The following is a 21027-nucleotide window of genomic DNA, read 5'->3' as shown; positions in this document are numbered from 1 at the left end:
GTCCTTACATGACCCTGGCCGTTAATCGGACATTAAACTTATAAAACCAAAACCCTATATTGTTCTCATAGTTTCTGTTGGAACTTGATGTGAGGTATTTGAAATTGTAGCTTCATAAAGACGCGCTTACTGGGTTGAATATGATATGTTTCAATGAGATAGAACTATAAAATTGGAAAGAGCACCATAGTCCCTTTGAAGGCAATTTTAATGCTTTGATTTTGATTTTGTTTAATTACTTTTTGCCATTTTAATTTTCAAGAATGACCTCAGCAATCAAGATCGATAACATGTTTGTGTTTAGTGACTATCTGCATGACATCATTACTGTTTTGTTACAAGAATAAACTCATCACAAATTTCGTTGAGAACGATGTACATCAAAAGAATATTTGAGCCTAGCGCACTGATCTTTATGATGTCACAATTAAGCACATGCAAACGTTCCTTGCCAAAGTATTATATATATATATTACTTCATTTTCAGGCTGATTTTGTGCTGGTGTGCGTCTCTCCGAACTATCTAACTGAGGCTACATGTATTGTTGAGAACAATGAAAATGCCCTACACACTGCATATATTTACCAACTTATGGAAAGTGAGATTCAAAATGGCGGTACAGATCTAGATACACGATTTATACCTGTAATGTTTGACAGGTCTCGACCAGAGGATATTCCGAAGGTCATGAATCATAGACTGTGCTATATGTGGCCTAAACAGTACAGAGACCTACTATGGTATCTGACCAAACCAGAAACAAGAACCAAAACGAAAGCCAGTAACTATGTAGAACAGTGTCCTAAGTCGCCCAAGTCACCAAACATCCCTTCATGATTACTGTAACCCTGAAATGGAATTTCTGTGGACTTCTAGATGACATATACTGACCATGGATCACGATTACTGTAAATGTATGATTTCTGTGGACTTGTCGATGACGTGTACTGACCAGGCATCATGATTACTGTAAATGTAGGATTTCTGTGGACTTGTCGTTGACATATACTGACCATGGATCACGATTACTGTAAATGTATGATTTCTGTGGACTTGTCGATGACGTGTACTGACCAGGCATCATGATTACTGTAAATGTAGGATTTCTGTGGACTTGTCGTTGACGTGTACTGACAACGGATCACGATTACTGTAAATGTAGAATTTCTGTGGACTTGTCTATGACGTGTACTGACCAGGGATCACTATTACAGTAAATGTAGGAATTCTGTGGACTTGTCGTTGACGTGTACTGACCAGGGATCACAATAACTGTAAATGTAGGATTTCTGTGGACTTGTTGATGACGTGTACTGACCAGGGATCACAATAACTGTAAATGTAGGATTTCTGTGGACTTGTTGATGACGTGTACTGACCAGGGAATACTATTACACTATATGTAGGATTTCTGTGGACTTGTCGGTGACGTGTACTGACCAGGGATCACGATCACTGTAAATGTAGGATTTCTGTGGACTTGTCGATGACGTGTACTGACCAGGGATCACAATAACTGTAAATGTAGGATTTCTGTGGACTTGTCGACGACATGGATATATGAACTGCCCATGGTAATTACTATGGTGTGTGACACCGATGGTGCTTTCACTTTGTGTATAGCACAAGAGTCTGGTATAGTGAAGTGATATTACCATAAATGGTTTGCAATACCTGTAGTAAGTGAGGTTTGAATCCTAGCATATGATCAGTAGTACTACCCAATTGCGATTTGAGCTCCAAACATTAAATGCAATTTCCTGTGTTAAACTTTCAGATGAAATGATTGCAAACTGATAAGTGTTATTTCACTTACCTATCTGTGTCATACCTCAAAAAAGTAGAGTTTCTGAATTCAGTCGTAGAGTCAACATTACCATTGTGTTGTTTTGAGCTCACCATCCTCGATCTTGAGCTCACTAAGAAGAGAGAATTGACTTGTTCTGAGCTCACTATACAGGGTATCTAGGATGTGAGCTCACTCAAAAGATAGAAAAGAATCAGTAAGGTATTGTGAGCTTACTAAGAGGAGTATGATTTGTAAGGAGATCTGAGCTCATTGAAAACTACATGTATCAAATCAGGAAGGTTTTCTGAGCTCTGAGTTTGTGTGTAATTAAGTATTTCCTGGCCAATTTAGAAATACAGTTATCTGTAAAGCTCACTATTAGAACTATGATCTTGTAAGTTTTGACTCTTGTGTAGACAACAGACTGTTAATTATATAGAAATTTACTTGGGCAGTTTGTCTCATCACATAAAAATTAAATTAGGCAGTTTGTCTCATTACATTTCATTACATTAAAGAAAGGAGGTAGTTGTGACAGGAATACAATTGTATCTTCAAATTTTGACCATTTAAACTGAAACTAAAACTGAAGTACTGTTCTGTGATTTCTGTGATTTGGTCAGTTGTTATATTTATCAGCTGTCAAAAATCGCTTCTGAAATTAACCTTGTTAAAAGAAATAGACGACATTGGTGTTAGAGCTTATATTAATATAATCAAATAGCTGTCGCCCCAATATCAAGGTATCAAGTACATGCAAGTTTAATTTAAGATTTAATGTTACCTGGTTACTGGTAAGCATGTTAAACATTAATCTAATTACTGTTCACCAACTTTTTTTGATAATTACGTATGTTTAGTGATAGTAGGATCATATGATTATAAAATGTGAAATTCAATCGCTATGGAAACTTTGTTGGTTTGCAGTAAAATTTGATGTTCAATATCAACTACATTCCTAGTGTGTCTTGGTTTCTTAGAGTTGTAAACATCCAAACAGACTTCAGAACTATAGAGAATACAATTTGTATTAATAACTAATATCTGAAGCATCATTTATAGCAATGAGGAATAGACTTTCAAACAATAGTAGGGAAAGGAAATCAAAATAACATTTAGATTAGAGATTATTAGGTTCGTCAATGAAAACTGCTTTCAGGTTCTACAGATAGATATTAAATGTATCATATTATTATATGTCTTTAGTTTCTAAAGATTTATATAAATGTTTATGTATTGTTTGTATTTAGTGTTGTATATTAGAATAAGTATTATTATTGTTGATATTTTCCTTGTATTTTATTAAAAGTTTTAAAAACTAATATCTTTATTTGATATTTTATGGACCATGTTATATAAGCATCACTAGGTGATGAACTTTTGGATAAATCTTTTAATTGTTTTAATTGTTGTGAATGTGAGAATCGGTGATATATAGTTGTTATGGATGGTAGAAAAATATTTTGTTCTGCAGTTGTTATTCAGTATCATCTTGATATAAGCCAATTAACTGGCTTGTATCAGATTTTAAAACGGCTGATTCATCATCAAAAAGCTTTGGATTAATATTTTATGCCATAAGTTGAGTAAATATCAGCTCAAAACATAGGTATCCTGCAGAGGCATTTGCTCTTGAAGGTAAGTACTATTGAAAGTGACATACCTGCAAGGGGACGTAACTCTGTCATAAACAATTACATAGACGAATGTAAGAAGATAATTGTGGTTTTAGGGATTATGTGCAATGTAAAATTGATGTGTGCTATAGAATGTGATAGAGACTGATCTATTTGCCATGTCGAAGCATTATTTCCATATTTTGATGACACGATGTATCTTTATTTTTTTCTTATAAAATTCATTCAAATAAATTTACAGTTTGAGTAATTTTAACAATTATGAGCTGAATATTTGTTCTCAATTTTGATAACATTTATAGCTTCATTCCTGAAATATTTCTGCAAAATTTAAAACCACTCAGTTTATTTGTAGATTGGGTAAAGGCAATGAAATTTAAAATATTAGGGGGGGGGGAGAAAATATTAGGGGGGGGGGAGATTGAAATGTGGAAAAAACTGTTTTAATATTGTGGGGGAGAAATTGGAGAAGTAAGATTGTACAATGATGAAAGTGTGCATGTATAGAGTATAAACCACCGGTGCATGTGTTGTAATGTTTACTTGTACATCATACTCTTCATTAATTCTTTAGTTACATGTTTATTTTCATATATGTAAATGAGTTTAATGTGATGATAAGGGCACCAATGTTTCTGCACAAGTTATTATTTTTCCATATATAATGTGATATATAAAACATATAATTCTGTTTCTGTACAAGTTTTTTTATGGCCTATATATATGATTTATAAAACATTTAATTCATACACAAAGCCCAAGGTGATACATATGTGAAGTTCAAAATATGTTGCCGTGGTAACATTCTTATAGCTGAGTAAAACTCATATATAGATCTAGTCAGAACAATCATATTTGAATTCAAGTTCTTTTAAGATTTTAGTGTCAGTACAAGTTTTATTACATTGAAATCTTAATGATTTGCAATATATATATAAACAGAGTAATATATGGATGTTATGTTCAAAACACTATAGGCCATTTGTAAATTTATGCCATTGACCAAATGATCTAGCTTTATATGTTCACACGGCCACATCACTTTTCAACATAATATGTAGCTATAGAGTCTGTAGCGGTGTACAACACAAATTTGGTAAAATAAGCTTTTGACACAGGGCCTTGGTTCATACTTGTCAATTAAGCTTTTGAAAAAGGACCTTAGTTCTAACAACAATAAATATCTTACAACTTACAAGAACACAGTCTATAAGTATTTCACAAGTATCAAAATTATTGTCGGATTCAACCTGGCCTGACTCACTGTCTTACTTAGGGCTTGACACACACTATAAACACCAGATTCTGGTTATTATAAGGTAAAGTGTTGCCAGCGGACTTGAACCCGGATTTACTGGTCTGCCGCTCTACTGACTGAGCTAAAGGGAAATTTCTCTAGATTAATCACAGTTGAACAAAAATTTTCAACAAAATAAAAAAAAAATTTGTAATACTAACTTGCCAAAATTTGACAAGATTTTTAACTCAATTTTCTACCTACTTACTGGATTGACAGGACTGCATGCATCTTTTCCACTTCAGAGATTTTTCTCTTGATAGCAAATTACACATGCAATACTTAGTAGAAATAAGAATTTTGTTACTCATCAATCAATGGATCCATCAAGTCTTTCATAATGTTGAATTTATTTAAAATTTTGATGGAAAAATAAATTTGTTAATAATTTGAGCTAATCAGGAAATTTTCCAGTAAGACAATACAAAAATCTCTATTCAGATGGGTGAAGTTGTGAAATCACTTGCAAATATCTACCTTTACTATATATGCTTACATTGTTGTACAGCAATAACTAGAATTACATATTTTGAAGTCAATTTGCTCAAAGGAAATGTCCGTATTTGATATTGTACCCTAAGGAAGCAGGGTTTGTACAGTAACAAATTAATATATAATAAGCAGTGTACAGTACAACATATAGTATCTTGTATGTAAAGGTGTAAATGATTGCTTATTTGTACATACATTTAGTATTAATAAATCTATTACATACACTGGATATAGATATCTTTTAATATTTCAAATTCTTATTTTATGATAACATGATTTTCATGTGTTTTAAGTACTTTTTTCTTCTTGATGCACAGGCTTTTGTTTTGTTATAGACACTTAAATACATGCTATACAGAGTGATTGTGGTGTCTGCATGTGATTATCTGAAACAAAATCCTGTGCTTGATGTAGTGGTACGTTGTTACAACTGAATGGGTCAGTGCTATTTAGTGTTACATTCTTTTATTCTCTAGATATATAGTCAAGATAAAGAATACAGTACTGTTATAACCAACTTATTTTCGCAGCGACTTCATTTTGCGTTGTCATGCCCACAGACAGTTTTACATCAGTTTACATCGATTTGCATGAACAACGCTACTCTGTACTTGTTGAATCGTTTTTTAGCAGCGATTTATTTTGTGAATTTGAATTGCCCAAGTGAAGATAAGTTGATTTACAATACGTGTATACAGTTAGCCAAACGTTACTTTTTGGTTTAGCAGATTGTTGTTGCCATGTAACTAAGCAACTGTTGTTTTGGCCATTCAATGTTGCTAAGTTACAATTCTTTGACAGATTGAGGATGCTTAGTATCCAATCTTTGTCAATTGACTGTTGCTTAGAAACACTTCCTTGGCAGATTGTTGTTGCTATGTAACTATACAATATCTAATTGGTTTTGCTAAGCAGCAGAGTTATGGCTGGTGGATGTTGCATTAACAGTTGTTGACTATTGTTTATACTTTACAGCTACTGTAAAAGGGTTCCATTGCCTGGCAAAAGTTCATGATATTTAATAAACCAATGTGAACAGTTAAAATTACTGAACGATATTTTTTCTGGTTCTTGATAACAAAATTTCAGCTGTTTGTTGTTTTCCTGTAACTCATAGTTGTTTGTTGTTCCTTTGTAACCTATGAATAGCTACGGAGACAATTTTCATTTCTTGGCCAACTATTAATCTTTCACTTCTTGGCCAACTATTAATCTTTCACTTCTTGGCCAACTATTAATCAATTGTTGTTGAATGGTTCTAAGAATCATCAAAGTACTGCACTTTACTACACTACTGTTATTATATTGGAATCCATCGTTGGTCTCCAGCGATGAGCAGATATCGAGTCGTGTTGTCATGTGGTGAATCATAACCTGTATATGGTTTATCATTGTAGCCAGATAAGTATTCTTTGTGTTTACATAAAATACCTAGTGGAATCGTATAATGAAGAGTTCTTATTGTTGTTACAAAAGAAGATTTCTATGTGTCAGTTACATACCAGTAAGATTTCTATGTGTCAGTTACATACCAGTAAGATTTCTATGTGTCAGTTACATACCAGTCCTGTGATTAATTATTGTTTTGACTCGGTGAAGATGCCCTGATCAGTTCCTTGTTGTCTATCGGTGTTTATACAGAGCTTTGTGTTGTATATGTGATGCATTAAAATGATGTTTAATAATAAAGAGGTTATAAGGAGCCAGTGTTACTTTTTCCTTATGTAACTTTAATTTGTAAATATTTTCTTAATTATCTGTGTTTTTACCTAAACTTATTTCGAGAAAATCTGTGCCACACTTTCTTATTTCACAAATCCACTGCCGGGAGAAATCCCTGTTGACTATCAACATTCATTGTCTGATCTGATCGCTGTGTTTATTGAATTATAGTAACATTATTGTCACAAGTATTTCTAATTCTAAAGTCTACAATTGTGGATTTAAAAAATGCTTTAAGTTACAGTACCCACCAGGTACTTTAACTGTGTGGTCTGGGGTGTCATTTGTACATTGTATGTGTAAAATGCTATCTAAAAAGTTTACAAAACATATTAAGAGATTTATTTTTAAGCCATATTATTACATTTTATTCCTCAAAATATTCTATCCATATTCAAATACAGAACAACAAAATGTTTGTCAAAAACTTAGAGTTATCTCCCTTGGACTACAATGCCTGTCCAGCAGTATACTGACACAAGAAATTAATTCTTTAGTCTACTTTGATATTCTTACATACTGTTTTAAACAGCTAAGATATAATAAGGGAGTTGTTCAATGTTTTAACATTGATTGATGTTTAATATACTACTTCCATATTCTTACAAAATGTTTTTAACGGCTAAGATATAATAAGGGAGTTGTTCAATATTTTAACATTTATTGATGCAGCAGGTAACTTATCAAGTCATAAAAAAAGTGTAAAAAGTAACCACATTCAAAGTAAAAATACATTATCCCTAGCTAAAGTTATTTAATTTTCATTCAAAAAAGAACTTAAGGGTTCAGATTGTTTGCTGTTAAAATTAAACAAAACTGACATTTACTTCACACTTCAACGTTTAAGGAAATTCTGCATATCACTATGTTTAGAGCAGCTTAAGAATGACCAAGATACATGATCCCTGTACCGGTATGTATTCATGATCAGTCATAGCCTAATGTAACACAATAGGTACCAGATAACCATTCTGCTACGGAAGTCACTTGATGATACATTCAGAGAGACAATCCATTCAGGTAACCAGTGTGACTTTAGGATAATATGTCACCTTTCCACGACCATCAAATAATCTGTTACAAATGGCATGCAGTCTTTCTTACTGCAAATGCGACACTGTTTTGCTATTTGCTATGGAGGACATGTACAACCCACCATGAATTTCGGAATATCTATCCATCATCACATTAGGAGTTATAACAGTAATGTGTCACCGTTTCGCCACAGAGGACAGCTGGTCTCGGATTTTAGAGAGTCCATCTAACATGGTATCAAGTGTTTCTTTTGATAGTTCTACATTAACATGTTCCACTTCTGCAATCTGGTCGACTTCCGTAGCGTTTTCTTGTACCTAGAAGGAGAAACAACCAGTGTAAAACCATTTAAAATACGATTGCATACAAGATAGATGAGTTGTTGACTGTGTCCTATATTTCACCACTAAACCTTCCTATCTTGTCGTTACTTGTTTGAAGCCTTAACATCAAGACTGAATCCAAATACCACTAATACTCTACCACATGGGTTGTAAGTTTTTAATATAGGTACATGGAGAAGTCTATCATGGGGAAACTCATAAGTCATGGCCTATTTAGAGTGGTGACTTATGGGTTTCCAATGATTGGAGAAGTTGTCTGGTACTGAGGCCACCTCTATGTCAGAAACCTGGTACCTTCTTATAACTGATTCTGTTTGTTAATACAACACATTAAATAATTGTTACATGAAAAAGCTTTCCTTAGTCAATGCAGTAAATCAAATATGATGTCTATGCTATTATGATGGACATAAATTATTTACTCTTGAGAAAAACTTTTCAAGAACAAATTAAAATCATGGAAACGATGGAATATTTTCTCATACAAAGTTATAATATATCTATACCTGCTAACAAAATCTGTCTTTGCATATTACAATTGTCTCCCATGCAGGCAAGTATCAATTGTAACATCATTACTTTCGAGAGCAAAACTTATGTTGCTTTCTTTGAAAATATGACATTACACTCATGAAAATATCATGTAATTATCAGTATCTAGCCGAGAGGGCAGATAACTCTGTGATATACAAATACAGAATAAAGAGCTATTGGAAAACACTTAAACTTAAGATAATACATCAATTCCATATCAATGTAATAAAGTAAATTTCACTATTGACATCTTACCTTCATCTGTAGAACACAGGTAGGAACTGACATTCTTGTGATGGTGTCTGAGGACGTCTTTATATCAACTCTCCAGTCAAAGTCGACCAGGCGTGGTAATGATACTGGGAAGGAATCATCATATTGTTATAACTACTAACTATAAAGGGTATCACAGGACTAAATCAGTAATGTACCACATACATTAACGTGGTGTTTCTAATTCATGCTTAGTGGAATATTATGATGTTACTGAGAAAAACAATCACTTTATCAGTAAAAAGAAAAACCAAACAGAATCACTGTTGCATAACATGTGTATCAGGCGAGTAAATTTTTATATACATTCCCTGAGTAGTTTTAAAGTACTTGTGGTTCTTTCATTTCACTTCTGAGATTCTTGAAAATAGTATTTTGGACATAGAATGGAAAATTCTTTCAGACTTATTTTATGAGTTACCTTTTAAATGCCGACTAGTAATAATACAATATTAAATAGTTCATTCAATACCAAACAATATGGAATATTTTACAGATATACAAACTTACAAGATTTACTTTAAGTAAATAGCTGTGATTTGTATACAACGCCCACCATTCCATAAACAATCGCTGTGACATCTACAGCAGGGCCCATTGTACCAAACAGTTGTCATGATGTAATATCCCCCCTATTCTACCATGGTTATGAAGGGAGACAATTTGCTTGATACTACAAATATACCCTGCCTATTTAAAGGGAGATAATTTGTTCTATACAATACCTACCCTGCCTGTTTAAGGTAGACCGTCCCTTCTAGTTTCCTCTCAGGGATTTCGTTCATTTTTTGATATTTTGATTTTAGGTATACCCTGATCACAAAAACCGCATAAAAATAATATGTCACCGGGTTAAATTTTCTTCCAGGGTTGGTTAAAGATATGGTTTAACGACTTAGTATTCCAGATTTTAAGGATTTTTGAATAAATAATATTTTCTCCTTGTAACATCACTTAACATATAAAGAATATGCTCGTAACATCTTCATACCTTCCGTAGGTGATATATAATTCATAACTATATCAAATAAGCTGGGTTTTCCACAATAAAACAACAAATTGCTATTTTAAAAGTAATTCCGGACCCAATTTTAGTGAAAAATTACATCAAAATAGTCATGTTTTCCTTTTTTCTGAAAAAATTATCTCAAGAAAAATCAATTTTTTCGAATTTTTATGAAGATTGACTTATTTGCAATAAGAAAAGCCAATAAAAAGTATACCTCACCGAATTATTTTTCAAAATATGACCGATTTGCTTTCTAATACCCCTAAATTATAGTCTGAAAACGTTTAAAATAGGCGAATTCGTAGCACTTTTCAACGTTTTATGTTACTCATTTGCCTTTGTTAGTTTTCTATATTTATTATATTATTGGAGTATACAAAATAACATAATAATTACATATCTTCATGATTTTATTTATCTATTATATAAAATATAACAAATAGTTTGCTAGCTACATGTAGGCATGACCTCAAACTTTCAAAACGAGTGTAATTCAGCAGGAAATATATAAGCTTTTTGTGAGACAAATAGTTTGCTCTGTGTGATATTATATTAAAATGGATTATTTTCCGTAATAGCATCCTTCAAATCATAAGTGAAGATTTTAACAAAAAATAAAATGAAAATATGTTCCAGCTATTTAATTCCGTATATTGTTTGTCCGTTTCCGGACGAAAATTAGTATACCGGTATGTTACGATTTGTATCTATCGAAGCTCAAAACTCGAATGTTTGCATTTAAAACATCACTGACTTCTTTCAGCATTTATATATTTTGGGAATTAAGATCTATCCTGCAAAAACATAGGTACATAGAATGATGGTCATTCTGATGTTCAGTTACTGGTAGGCTAACTGATGCAAAGTTTTTCGTTTTGGGTCCCCGTCAATCCATGTATTCCATGTGATTGTTTAGCGACCATTATGATTCTTGGAAATTATTCCATGCAGGAATCTTCAAAATTATACTATATTTACCAATTAACACACAGTTCACACCTTTAGATCGGTACACGTCAAGTAAATACTCGGAAAGCTGGCAGACGAAATATTTGCGGATATCCGAAGCGAGTTATACATTGTAATAGGTGGGTACGGAGAAATAAAAAATGTTTGCCGGGATCAGGAAAGCGACGTTACAAACGTATGAAGTCACAGAAGGGACGGTCTACGTTAAAGTGAGATAATTTGTTCCATACAATACCTATCCTGTCTAATTAAAGGGAGATAATTTGTTCAATACAATACCTACCCTGCCTATTTAAAGGGAGATAATTTGTTCCATACAATACCTATCCTGTCTAATTAAAGGGAGATAATTTGTTCAATACAATACCTATCCTGTCTAATTAAAGGGAGATAATTTGTTCCATACAATACCTATCCTGTCTAATTAAAGGGAGATAATTTGTTCCATACAATACCTATCCTGTCTAATTAAAGGGAGATAATTTGTTCAATACAATACTTATCCTGTCTAATTAAAGGGAGATAATTTGTTCCATACAATACCTACCTTGGTTATTTAGAGCACTATTTCTCCAGTTGTTCATATTTTCCATCATTGTCTTTACTAATAGATCTCTCAGATTTTTGTGAAAACTACCTGAAATAATCATAACAACAAGCATTTTACACAATACCTTTGAATAAACATTATGAAAATGAATAAAAAATACTTTAAAGCACTGTATTTGATCTAATTTGTGCTTTAAACACTTAAAACATTTTTTTTCAATGCGACAGGAAATTACTGAAAAACAAAAGGGGCTTAAGATTGCAAAGAAATTAATTCTTTTTGGACAGATTACAATATATTCATCTAAACATTTTATTACTGAATCAAATACTATAATATAAAACAAACAGATCTGATCTAATTTCACAAACCAATTAAATAAGTAAAATAACATCAATGTTTTGTACGACGATCACAACTTAACAAATCATTTCAACATTGTTAGATGTTTGTACAAGTTTTTTTTTAATTCAAGTCAAATGAAGGTCACAGTGATTTAAGTTAGAAAGACATCATTCATCACCATTGTGAATGATCTATCTCTAAATGTATGACTCAAATAAGAACTGGGAGTGATAAGTAAACCTTGAAAAGAGCTGGAACAAAAATTTGCTTCAAGCACAGGATAGTTGACAGGCATGATACAGGATACAACAAGGTTAAAGCCTGAAGGTCAAGGACTTACTTGGGAACAAAGCCTGGAGACTGGATGGTGTTGTGTCTCCATGGAATACAGCTGTCTTCAACAAAGCACCTAGTGATCCCAACAACTGAAAAAAATGTAAACTTACAAAATGTACAATTTCTATAAAGAACAAGACCAGAATTCTGCTGTGTCACGTTACTAGTAGCTTCAGTGTTTACACTTCTGTAACAGAAGGTCCTGTTTACCTGGGCTGTTCCATCAATGTTCCTTAACTTAAAATTCTCCATAATAATACAAAGCAGCATATCAGAAATTAAAATCTGAAAATAAGGAGCGTTCTTTAACTTTTGTTACATGGAAAAGGAACATTGAAACCAGACCTTGTTACATCAATATAATTCTAACCATTCGTGGAAGATGGAAGGTCACATCTGCTATGGGATTGGGAGTAACAGTTTACCAAGTATGAAACTGAAATTCACCAGAAACAGTTGTAAACAAGAACTACTAGCTAGAGCGCTGATTGTGCTAATATTATCATATCAAAAGAATCTAGAACATTATGTTTTTAGCATAAGCATCTTTCACCTTTGAAAGAAACTTTTTTTAACTTTTGTGAGAAAGTGATAAGGATAAAAAAAAAGCAAATTTTGAAAATTTCTGCCAACTTTAGATTATTTAATGATCCAAGGATGGCATTTAAAAATCTGAATACATCTACAATCAGAAATTAATTGTTATGAAAAAAAATCACAATTATGAACATTTACCTTTTGAGTTTTTAGAGCATCAAGAGAAAGGACATCTCCTACAGTAGCCAGAACACTGTCAGAACATCTCTGTTTATCTCTGTGTATAAAGGCCTCGTTACATAGCCTCCACACCACATCCTTAGAGGAAGCCTGTAATCCAAAGATAAACACAAACTATTCATATTATTTTACAAAGATTAAGGTTTATCCTTATTTACTGATTAACTTTATGAATATAGAATTGAGTTTTTGTGTATTATGTCTAAGTGTTTGTGTTTATTTTTTTCATTGCCAAAGGGAGGTCAAGTATATCACATTTCTACATTATTCATTGGTAGAAAAACCAAGGTAAGTGCTGCTTCTCGGTTGTAATGTTGTGTAGTTATGCAAGCAGTCTCAATATACGATTACCTGGGCCAATACCAAATGGTGTTGGCTAATTCCATGTTTTCATATATACAGCAGTACATGTACACTGTGGCCCTACACCACACATCTATCTGCCGTAAACTAAATTCTAAATCTAGTGTCAGGGCTTAAGTACCTTGGGCTAATAAAACTATTGCAGTAAGTCTGACAATTTTGGCCCCTACCTTTGGGTTTCTAATTACAGTGAAGACTGGGTTTCTAATTACAGTGAAGACTATCTTAATCATATGTAAGCTTACCATTGACCATGAAAGGTTTCTACAAAGTTTCATAAAATTGTTTCAGAAAAGTCAAAACACGTTAGAAGCTTGAGTCTATAAGGTAACTCAATTATAAATTTGAAATACTGCAATAGTCTTAATTAACATCAGGAATTTGCATGAAAAATAAGGTCGTTCTTAGGAATTCCCTAAATTTTAGGTATTTTAGCAAAACGGAACAAAGAAAAACATTTTTAGGAATTTGCTGCTTTGTACAGGTTAATTCTTATTGAGTTTATTAAATTTCCTCGTCAAAACTCTTTTTATATTCGGCCGTCTGATAGATGTCTCCCGTCGGACAGACATCAATCAAACGTCCTAATATAAGTCTCCAGGAGGATTATGTACCGGTGTACTATAGTGTAGTTTAATAAAAATAGTTATAACAGCTCATTCTCCAACAACGTTTGAGCAGAAACACATATACATATATATTTATGATTCTAGTTAGAGGTATAGCACAACGAAACACTATAGTTGAATCATTACCTAGTGTTAACACTCCTTTCAGAAGTTTCTCAATGTTGTACACCTAACGCAATGCTACCCAAATTGGAACACTGTTTTAATATAATTGTGAATTTTTTTTTACATGTGCAAGCATCCAGATTTGTCTCTTAACTTTCCACAAATAGATGCCTTCAAATTTAATTTCATTATTTGTTTACTTGTCAGCAGTGCATATATTTTCAAATAGAGAGGTTGAAGCATGTCCAGTCTAGCTCCATGTTTCAGCAGGTTCGAGTACCCAAAATGGAACACCTCCTAAATATAGTTTGATTAGTTAAAGATTTACACACATCATAAAATATGTTTGAATTCATTTAAGGAAGGTTCAAACATTTTTTAGTTTATTTAAGTCACAGATCTGTCAAAAATATCCCATTGAGCATTTGTTTTTCTTGTTTTAAAATATCTTGTGCTTTTAGGGTTGTCCCACGACATTGTTTCCCGGATTTCTTCACAATATCAGTATGTTTGTTTTTAAATACAGATAATAAGCAACTGGAAAGAAAATGACATCTAAAAAATGTCATAGTTACTTTTTTGTTCAGGACAGTTATTGGTAGTTTTGATTGTAAACGGAAATTTCAGTATCACATAGTTTAGAAGTGTTCCATTTTGGGGTGCGTTCCAACAATTTGTTATAATACTGTATAACTTACTTAGAACAGTTAGAAAACTTCACGATATGTTCACAGGAGTTTGACGTTCTGTCAACCCCTATATACTATATAGGGGTATTTTTGCATATGTATACTATACAAGTTCTGTCAATATATATTGTATAGTATACATGTGTAAAAAATACCCCTACATATGTTTTAACTGTTTAAAACCGCTAATTTAACAAAAGTTAATCCTTCTGTTTTCTGAAGAGTCTTGAATTTATGCTTACTGTCTCTAACGTTTTGCAAACAATAATACGATAACAAACGACAATTAAATGTGTGGATTACAAGCATATCAATTGTGCCCTGGATCGAAATCGAAAATCTCAATACCTGAAGCAGAACCGAAAGGGCGTCAAAATCACAGTGTGTCGCCATTTTGTTCATCACATGACTTCTGTTTATATCCCAATCGATTCTGTTAGGTTTCGACCAATCAAATGGCAAGATTGAGGTCAGATGACAATTTTTCCATCAGCCAATCATCGCTCGCTATTTGTCACGTGCAAAATAGTACCGATTGCCCATCGGCGGGAAGTTCAGTCGTCTGCGTACCGGTGACAAAGAAGCTAATTCTCAGTTTGGAAGAACATCTCATATACAAATAGCAACATGCCAGGTGAAAAGTAAGTGAAAACTATTGTTACCATGTGTGAAACAATCATCATTTTTATAATATTTATGTATTTGACAGTATTTGGAGTGTTTTCATTAAGAAATTGACTTACAATTGTCGGCGTAACTGTTTCCGTTTACACAAAGTGAATGAGGCCTTTGTTCTGTACTAAAGGAAAGTACGGGAAAACCACTTGTTCATTGTCCTTGTTTTGTACTACCCGCCAGTCTATATAAGACTTTTTCATCAAAATTTGTCGAAATTCAGGAAAGAAAACGAATAGCGTTTATTTCTTTTCTGTTGTATTAATCGAATGGTGGTTACTTACGATAATTTATGAATACGGTACCATTTGCTAAAGATGGCGCCATCATGCTTGCGGCCATGCCGGTTGATGGAGAGTACGGTTTCGTTTTACCTCGGGCGTTTATGTTTGAAAAAGAGTTTTATCCTAATGTAGCATTTTATGTGCATATGTAAATATCGGTTCCATTGTAAAAGTTGATACATTATACGTTAATTGTTTGAATAAACAAATTGTTTTGTGACAAAAGAAAACATTTTCGACATGGGGAAACATTTCCAGCGATCTTGCTCTCGAAATTCAGTGTTTAAAAGAATGTTTGCTGGTTTGAAATGGCGGGACACCCTAAGAGAGTCGTCTGCTCTTTTGAATTTGGACATTTCCAATCTTATCTCTGTATTACAAAACTATTTTATGAATGGAGTGAATGTTTCTTATTGTCAACATTGACGACATTGATTGATTTTTACAGGGAAACCGTAGCCGAGACCGTAGAAACCCCAGAGGTTACTGAGAAGAAGGATGAAGAAGTAACAAAAGAACCAGAAACCACAACAGAGTCGACGGTAAGGCATTGAAATATAATTAATTTGTATTTATTTAAAGAGCGTTCTTGTCTAGTTATCAGTAAATATTATATTTAAAAAGCATTCTTTCTCATCGTTTACATATATTCTGTTGGAAAAATATTTGACATCTTAAAGTATTGTTTTAGGAGGCAAAAGAAGCAGAGAATGGAGATGGAGCAGTAGACAAAGAAGACTCTGCAGACTCAACGGAAAATACCAACGAGAATGCAAACACAGACGAGTCTGAAACAAAAGGTACTAGACTTCAGCCTTTTTCTAGATTTATAATTTGTAACTTTTTGAAGAAAAGTTGATACAATTGACATCGGACCCATCCCTGAACTTAAAACTGAATTCAAATTTTAAACAAAGTTTCCTGAATAGAAAGTATATTTTTATCATGTTAGTTTGAACAAATCTTATGCCTTTTGTCCTGTTGCATTCAGACAAGTGAAAGGCTATTGTCAGCATCAATAATAATATTGGATAAACACCAATATCTTGTGCTGGAAAAGGTTATAAAAAGAAATATGTTAGAATGGTTGAAAAATCTTGCAATGATAATACTACAGTATGACAAAATTCTGATATATTGTGAATGCATTTCCTTTACAGAAGCAGACGAGAACACAGCTGAGAAAAGGTCAACTGAGGAAGAATCAGAAGATGCCAGTCCGACTAAGAAAGTCAAAGTGGACGAAACAACAAAACTTGAATCAAATGACAATCAGGCACAGCAAGTGGAAGCTGCATCAGCATAAAAATGTGCAAATCATTAGTAACATTCATTCATTGTATAGACCACTACATCATGTCATGTGACAATTCTATGTAGCATAGTGAACTCAAATCATACAAACACACTATGTTTATTTAAATTAAAAATCAGGAGGAGAAATTGTTTCAGGTGATTATTGTTGGTGTTTATATTGTAATAAATATCGTCTCTTATTTTCATTACTATTTTGGTTGTTCTTGTGAATTTCAATATCTCGAGTACAGTTAAATGGTGTCAATAACAAAAATCTTTGTAGTGTTGAGCAAATTGAATTTTGCATGTAATACATAAAAATGCTTATTTAGGCATCAGAAACTGTTAAAAAATGAAAAACTGGATAATTTGTATGGTTATTTGTTATTGACGCATTTTACTGTGCTTTTCAAATCTGATGTAAATGAACTCGTTCTTCGCACATTGAGTGAACTGACCATGGAGCGGTGGAGCATCTTTAATCTATAACAACAGATTACCATTAAATTGCATGCAAATTTTGCTAGAAGCTTGAAATAATTTATGCTTTATTGAATAACAGGCTACAACAGTGAACGATAGTACAGAAAGTTTTATCAAAATAACAATGGCTTATAATATATTTGATGTACTGTAAATAGTGCCCAGGCAGGGCAATAATAAGAACAGAGGGAGTGCTTATTTGTGGATGAAAAAAGTAAGCAATATTTAAAATATTTCTGTACTTTTTCATTAATCTGTCGGCAAACATGCATAGCCTTTTAATCTGAGACCCATTATGTTGTGATTCACAAATAAAAGACTTGGAAAAGTTCATGCAATAAGGGATATAATTGTGATGATGTTGGAGGCATTACCGTAATGGACCAAATAAGTGCCCCTCCCCATTTTTGAAGCCTCTATTTCAATTTCCCAGGCTTAAATAAATAAAGACCAAAGCTACACAAAACTTATAGATATGCAATAACTTCGTCATTATAGTATTTTTCAATTTTTTACACATCCTGGGCACTTATTAGGTCAAATTGAAAACTTCAACTCTTCTCCAGACAAGGGGAGGGGTGCTAATTACGGTAATCATTTCCTTTGTAAATCTTTAATAGAAAAGAATTTAATAATAGTTTTAATTATGGATCTAGATGACTACACGGGAAGCATTGGTACTTAACACCCTGTTATACAATTCATAGAAAAAAGTTTTGACAAAAAGTGGTAATAATAGAGTTTAATATTGATGGAATGGTGTAGATAAAAACTTTAAATCTGCCTTAGCCACCACCTCTGTGTACAGACCATTTTCTGAAAGTCCAAATGGTCTTCGTTTCTGACCATTCCTTAAGATAGTTCCAATATGTGACAACTAGTTAGTCAACTACAATCTCTGCATATACATTTTCTACAAAAAATATTTATGACTTTTGAGTTGATATCTAAAATCCATAATAGTGGTTCCATGTAATATGAAATTTTATAATAATCATATCACAACATAAATGAGGTTAAATATGATATACATTTTTTTTTAAATTTATATTATAATGTTTAAATGCAATCAATCCGGACGGTAATCAACGATTAATTACTTGTATGTTCAGGAAATACCTAGCTGTAGTCAACTTTTGTCAAAATTCGGATCTAGGAAAAACAGTTGATAAATAGGTAAATCGACATCGTTAAATATATCCATTAGCGAATCTGTTTTACATCACTGTCAATGTCACCTCGAAGGCGAAGCCCGCAGGGTAATCGAAACAAAAACTGATACTGCCTAGGGCACTGATTAGAAAACAGAGTGACTTCCCTTAGCTGACTTTTGTTAGTCGCTTACTCATTGGTGGATTGTGTTACCCATCTGCCAATCAATATAAAGGTTTCACAAAGCTACTGCGTAAAGCAACATCCTGTTGAGAATAACACGTCTCACTAAAATTGTCAACACTTATTTAACCGTATGGAAATCTGTACAAAGTGAAAACCTAAAACGAAAACCAGGAGCGACTCCAAGCGATATCAGAAGTTGAGACGTAGACAGGTAAATGTTAGTTCCGAGTCAATAGCATGATGTTGAATATGGACAGCTGTTCAGTTTCGGCATTCACGGTGATAATGTCATGATAACATTTCAATGTATCATGTGCCGATTAGGCCTTTAAAATAATGATATTGATTTGAAGTTTCTTCTAGCCGAATACAATTTGTTTGTTATCCAGAGAGTAATAACTTAATGCAGTTTTGATTATATACATTGAAATAAACGTGGATTGGATATAACAGTTAGGTCTAACAATTATTCGAAAATCCTTACATTAGAAATAATCACTTACAACATTTATTGAAGCGAAAAAAGAAAAAAAAAACAGTTTAGCAATATGTGTTGAAATCAGGTATTGTACTGTTTCTGCATAAAAGTAATATGTACATGTGCAGAATCAAGGTGGATTATTTTGATCACTGAAGATCTAACTGTGAAATACTTGCGGGATCAATTGATGCATGAGCTACAGTTGGTAGCTGATTGATAATTCGTTGATCCAGTCCAATCCCACTACACTCCTCCCTCCTTTTTCTCCAAAGTCTTCGCCCTCACAGACATAGGAAAACATTATACCACCACAATGGGTATTTTAGTTGGACAACATAACAGGAGAGGAGAAAATGTAACACCTAGACCAGGGTTTGGACCTGGGACTTCTGAACACTAGCTGGATGTTCTACCGATTGACCTACCTGGTCACTGCTGATCAACCCAGTTCGATCCTGCTACATCTTCAAAAGTTTGGGGTTACAGTACTGGTAGTTCAATTGCCACCAGTCAGGTAGCTTGATCGGTAGAGCAGTAATATGCAAGCTCTTTATATTATCAGAGGTCTTGGATTCAAGCCCTGGTCTGGTCGTTCATTTCTGTACTCCTCTTACATTTGGTGCCATTGACCAATCATTGCTTCAAATCAAATGAATATATATATACTTGTCAAGGATTCAATACTCTAATTTTGGTTGTGTTTAGAGTGTTTAGGGTGACGACTTTATAAGAATATAGGTGTTATAACAATACATCAGACTATTGATAGATTGCGATTGTGTAACTGAATTCATTTAATCATAGTTAAGATTAGGGCTGTTTCAATAAATAACAATTAACAAGTGTGACGATGATAAGCCCTGATAGTATGCCAAATTATGGATAGTTTCATTAATCACACTGTTTTACTAATATCTGGAATAAAATGAACCAAAAGAGTCCAATTAAAATTTTCCCATACCATTCAATTTAAAAAAGCACATACATGTTTTTGAGCTGAAACATTTTATATATATATACACTACTGGTAATCATTCAATACTGATGAAGCTGTTAAACATAACTTCACCTCTAGAACTGGTATGTATCAAGTTATAGAAATGCATGGGAAATGGAAAGTAGGTTCTTAATTTTCAGTATTTGCACGAAAGTAATTATGTAACCTTTTGGAATTAAATATATTTACCGGAAGGTAAAATTTGTAAAATTAAGATATCCTGCTAGATTGGGAAAGGATTGATGAAGGTAGAATCAATTTATGTCTCATATAAAAATTTTCAAAATAAATCTATGACTACAAAGATAAAATGGTGTATCCAGAAGAAATTGTAATCTCAATATGCAAAGACAGCATTGACATTTTAATTTGTGGATTATAATGAACAAAAATTGGTCTTTCAGTCAAGCCTTGATTATTGGATCAAGCCTTGGTCATTGCACTTCTTTATCCTTGAGTCAAATTGACTCGAACATTGTACGTTACTCTATCAAATCTTTGATCTTTAATTGTCCTTTAATGCTTTGGTCAAACTTATCCTTCCCTCAAACCATTGGTCCGGCTGTGAAATTTTGGT

General features: G+C 33.0%; 4 protein-coding genes across 5 annotated transcripts in view; 3 read left to right on the top strand and 1 right to left on the bottom strand.

The window, feature by feature from the left end:
• LOC138329275 (uncharacterized) overlaps positions 1-6918 on the top strand; it is a 37251-nt gene extending 30333 nt beyond the window's left edge. Inside the window, 1 exon segment of the mRNA XM_069276140.1 lies at positions 488-6918. Within this exon segment, the coding sequence (XP_069132241.1) occupies positions 488-838 (351 nt within the window). The 3' untranslated portion in view covers positions 839-6918.
• Positions 6919-7278: 360 nt separating this feature from the next.
• On the bottom strand, positions 7279-15379 carry LOC138329277 (COMM domain-containing protein 9-like). The gene is made up of 6 exons (XM_069276143.1): positions 15245-15379; positions 13069-13200; positions 12338-12422; positions 11650-11739; positions 9107-9210; positions 7279-8290 (listed from the first exon to the last, which is right to left on the bottom strand). The coding sequence occupies exons 1-6, from the start codon at positions 15296-15298 to the stop codon at positions 8150-8152; spliced, it is 606 nt and encodes a 201-aa protein (XP_069132244.1). The 5' UTR covers positions 15299-15379; the 3' UTR covers positions 7279-8149.
• Positions 15380-15398: 19 nt separating this feature from the next.
• LOC138329278 (uncharacterized) lies at positions 15399-17357 on the top strand. The gene is made up of 4 exons (XM_069276144.1): positions 15399-15537; positions 16304-16397; positions 16547-16655; positions 17016-17357. The coding sequence occupies exons 1-4, from the start codon at positions 15524-15526 to the stop codon at positions 17159-17161; spliced, it is 363 nt and encodes a 120-aa protein (XP_069132245.1). The 5' UTR covers positions 15399-15523; the 3' UTR covers positions 17162-17357.
• A 1663-nt stretch (positions 17358-19020) lies between these two features.
• Positions 19021-21027, top strand: part of LOC138329276 (nucleobindin-2-like) — a 34618-nt gene continuing 32611 nt past the window's right edge. For both annotated transcript variants that reach the window (XM_069276142.1, XM_069276141.1), the window contains exon 1: positions 19021-19183. The gene's annotated coding sequence lies outside the window, so the exon portion shown is untranslated. The remainder of the gene's footprint in view (positions 19184-21027) is intronic.

This window comes from Argopecten irradians, chromosome 8, assembly GCF_041381155.1.
Source record: "Argopecten irradians isolate NY chromosome 8, Ai_NY, whole genome shotgun sequence".
NCBI classification, from domain to species: domain Eukaryota; kingdom Metazoa; phylum Mollusca; class Bivalvia; order Pectinida; family Pectinidae; genus Argopecten; species Argopecten irradians.
The sequence above is the reverse complement of the archived record's forward strand: the minus strand, read 5'-3'. Positions and strand labels throughout refer to the sequence as shown.

Coding starts and splice junctions, on each gene's coding strand:
- LOC138329277 (XM_069276143.1), bottom strand. CDS start 15,298: ATGAACAAAATGGCGACACACTGTGATTTTGACGCCCTTTCGGTTCTG. Junction 13,201..15,244: donor CCCTTTCGGTTCTGCTTCAG/GTATTGAGATTT, acceptor TTTGGATTACAG/GCTTCCTCTAAGGATGTGGT. Junction 8,291..9,106: donor CCTGTGTTCTACAGATGAAG/GTAAGATGTCAA, acceptor TTCTCCTTCTAG/GTACAAGAAAACGCTACGGA.
- LOC138329278 (XM_069276144.1), top strand. Junction 16,398..16,546: donor AAACCACAACAGAGTCGACG/GTAAGGCATTGA, acceptor GTATTGTTTTAG/GAGGCAAAAGAAGCAGAGAA. Junction 16,656..17,015: donor AGACGAGTCTGAAACAAAAG/GTACTAGACTTC, acceptor TTTCCTTTACAG/AAGCAGACGAGAACACAGCT.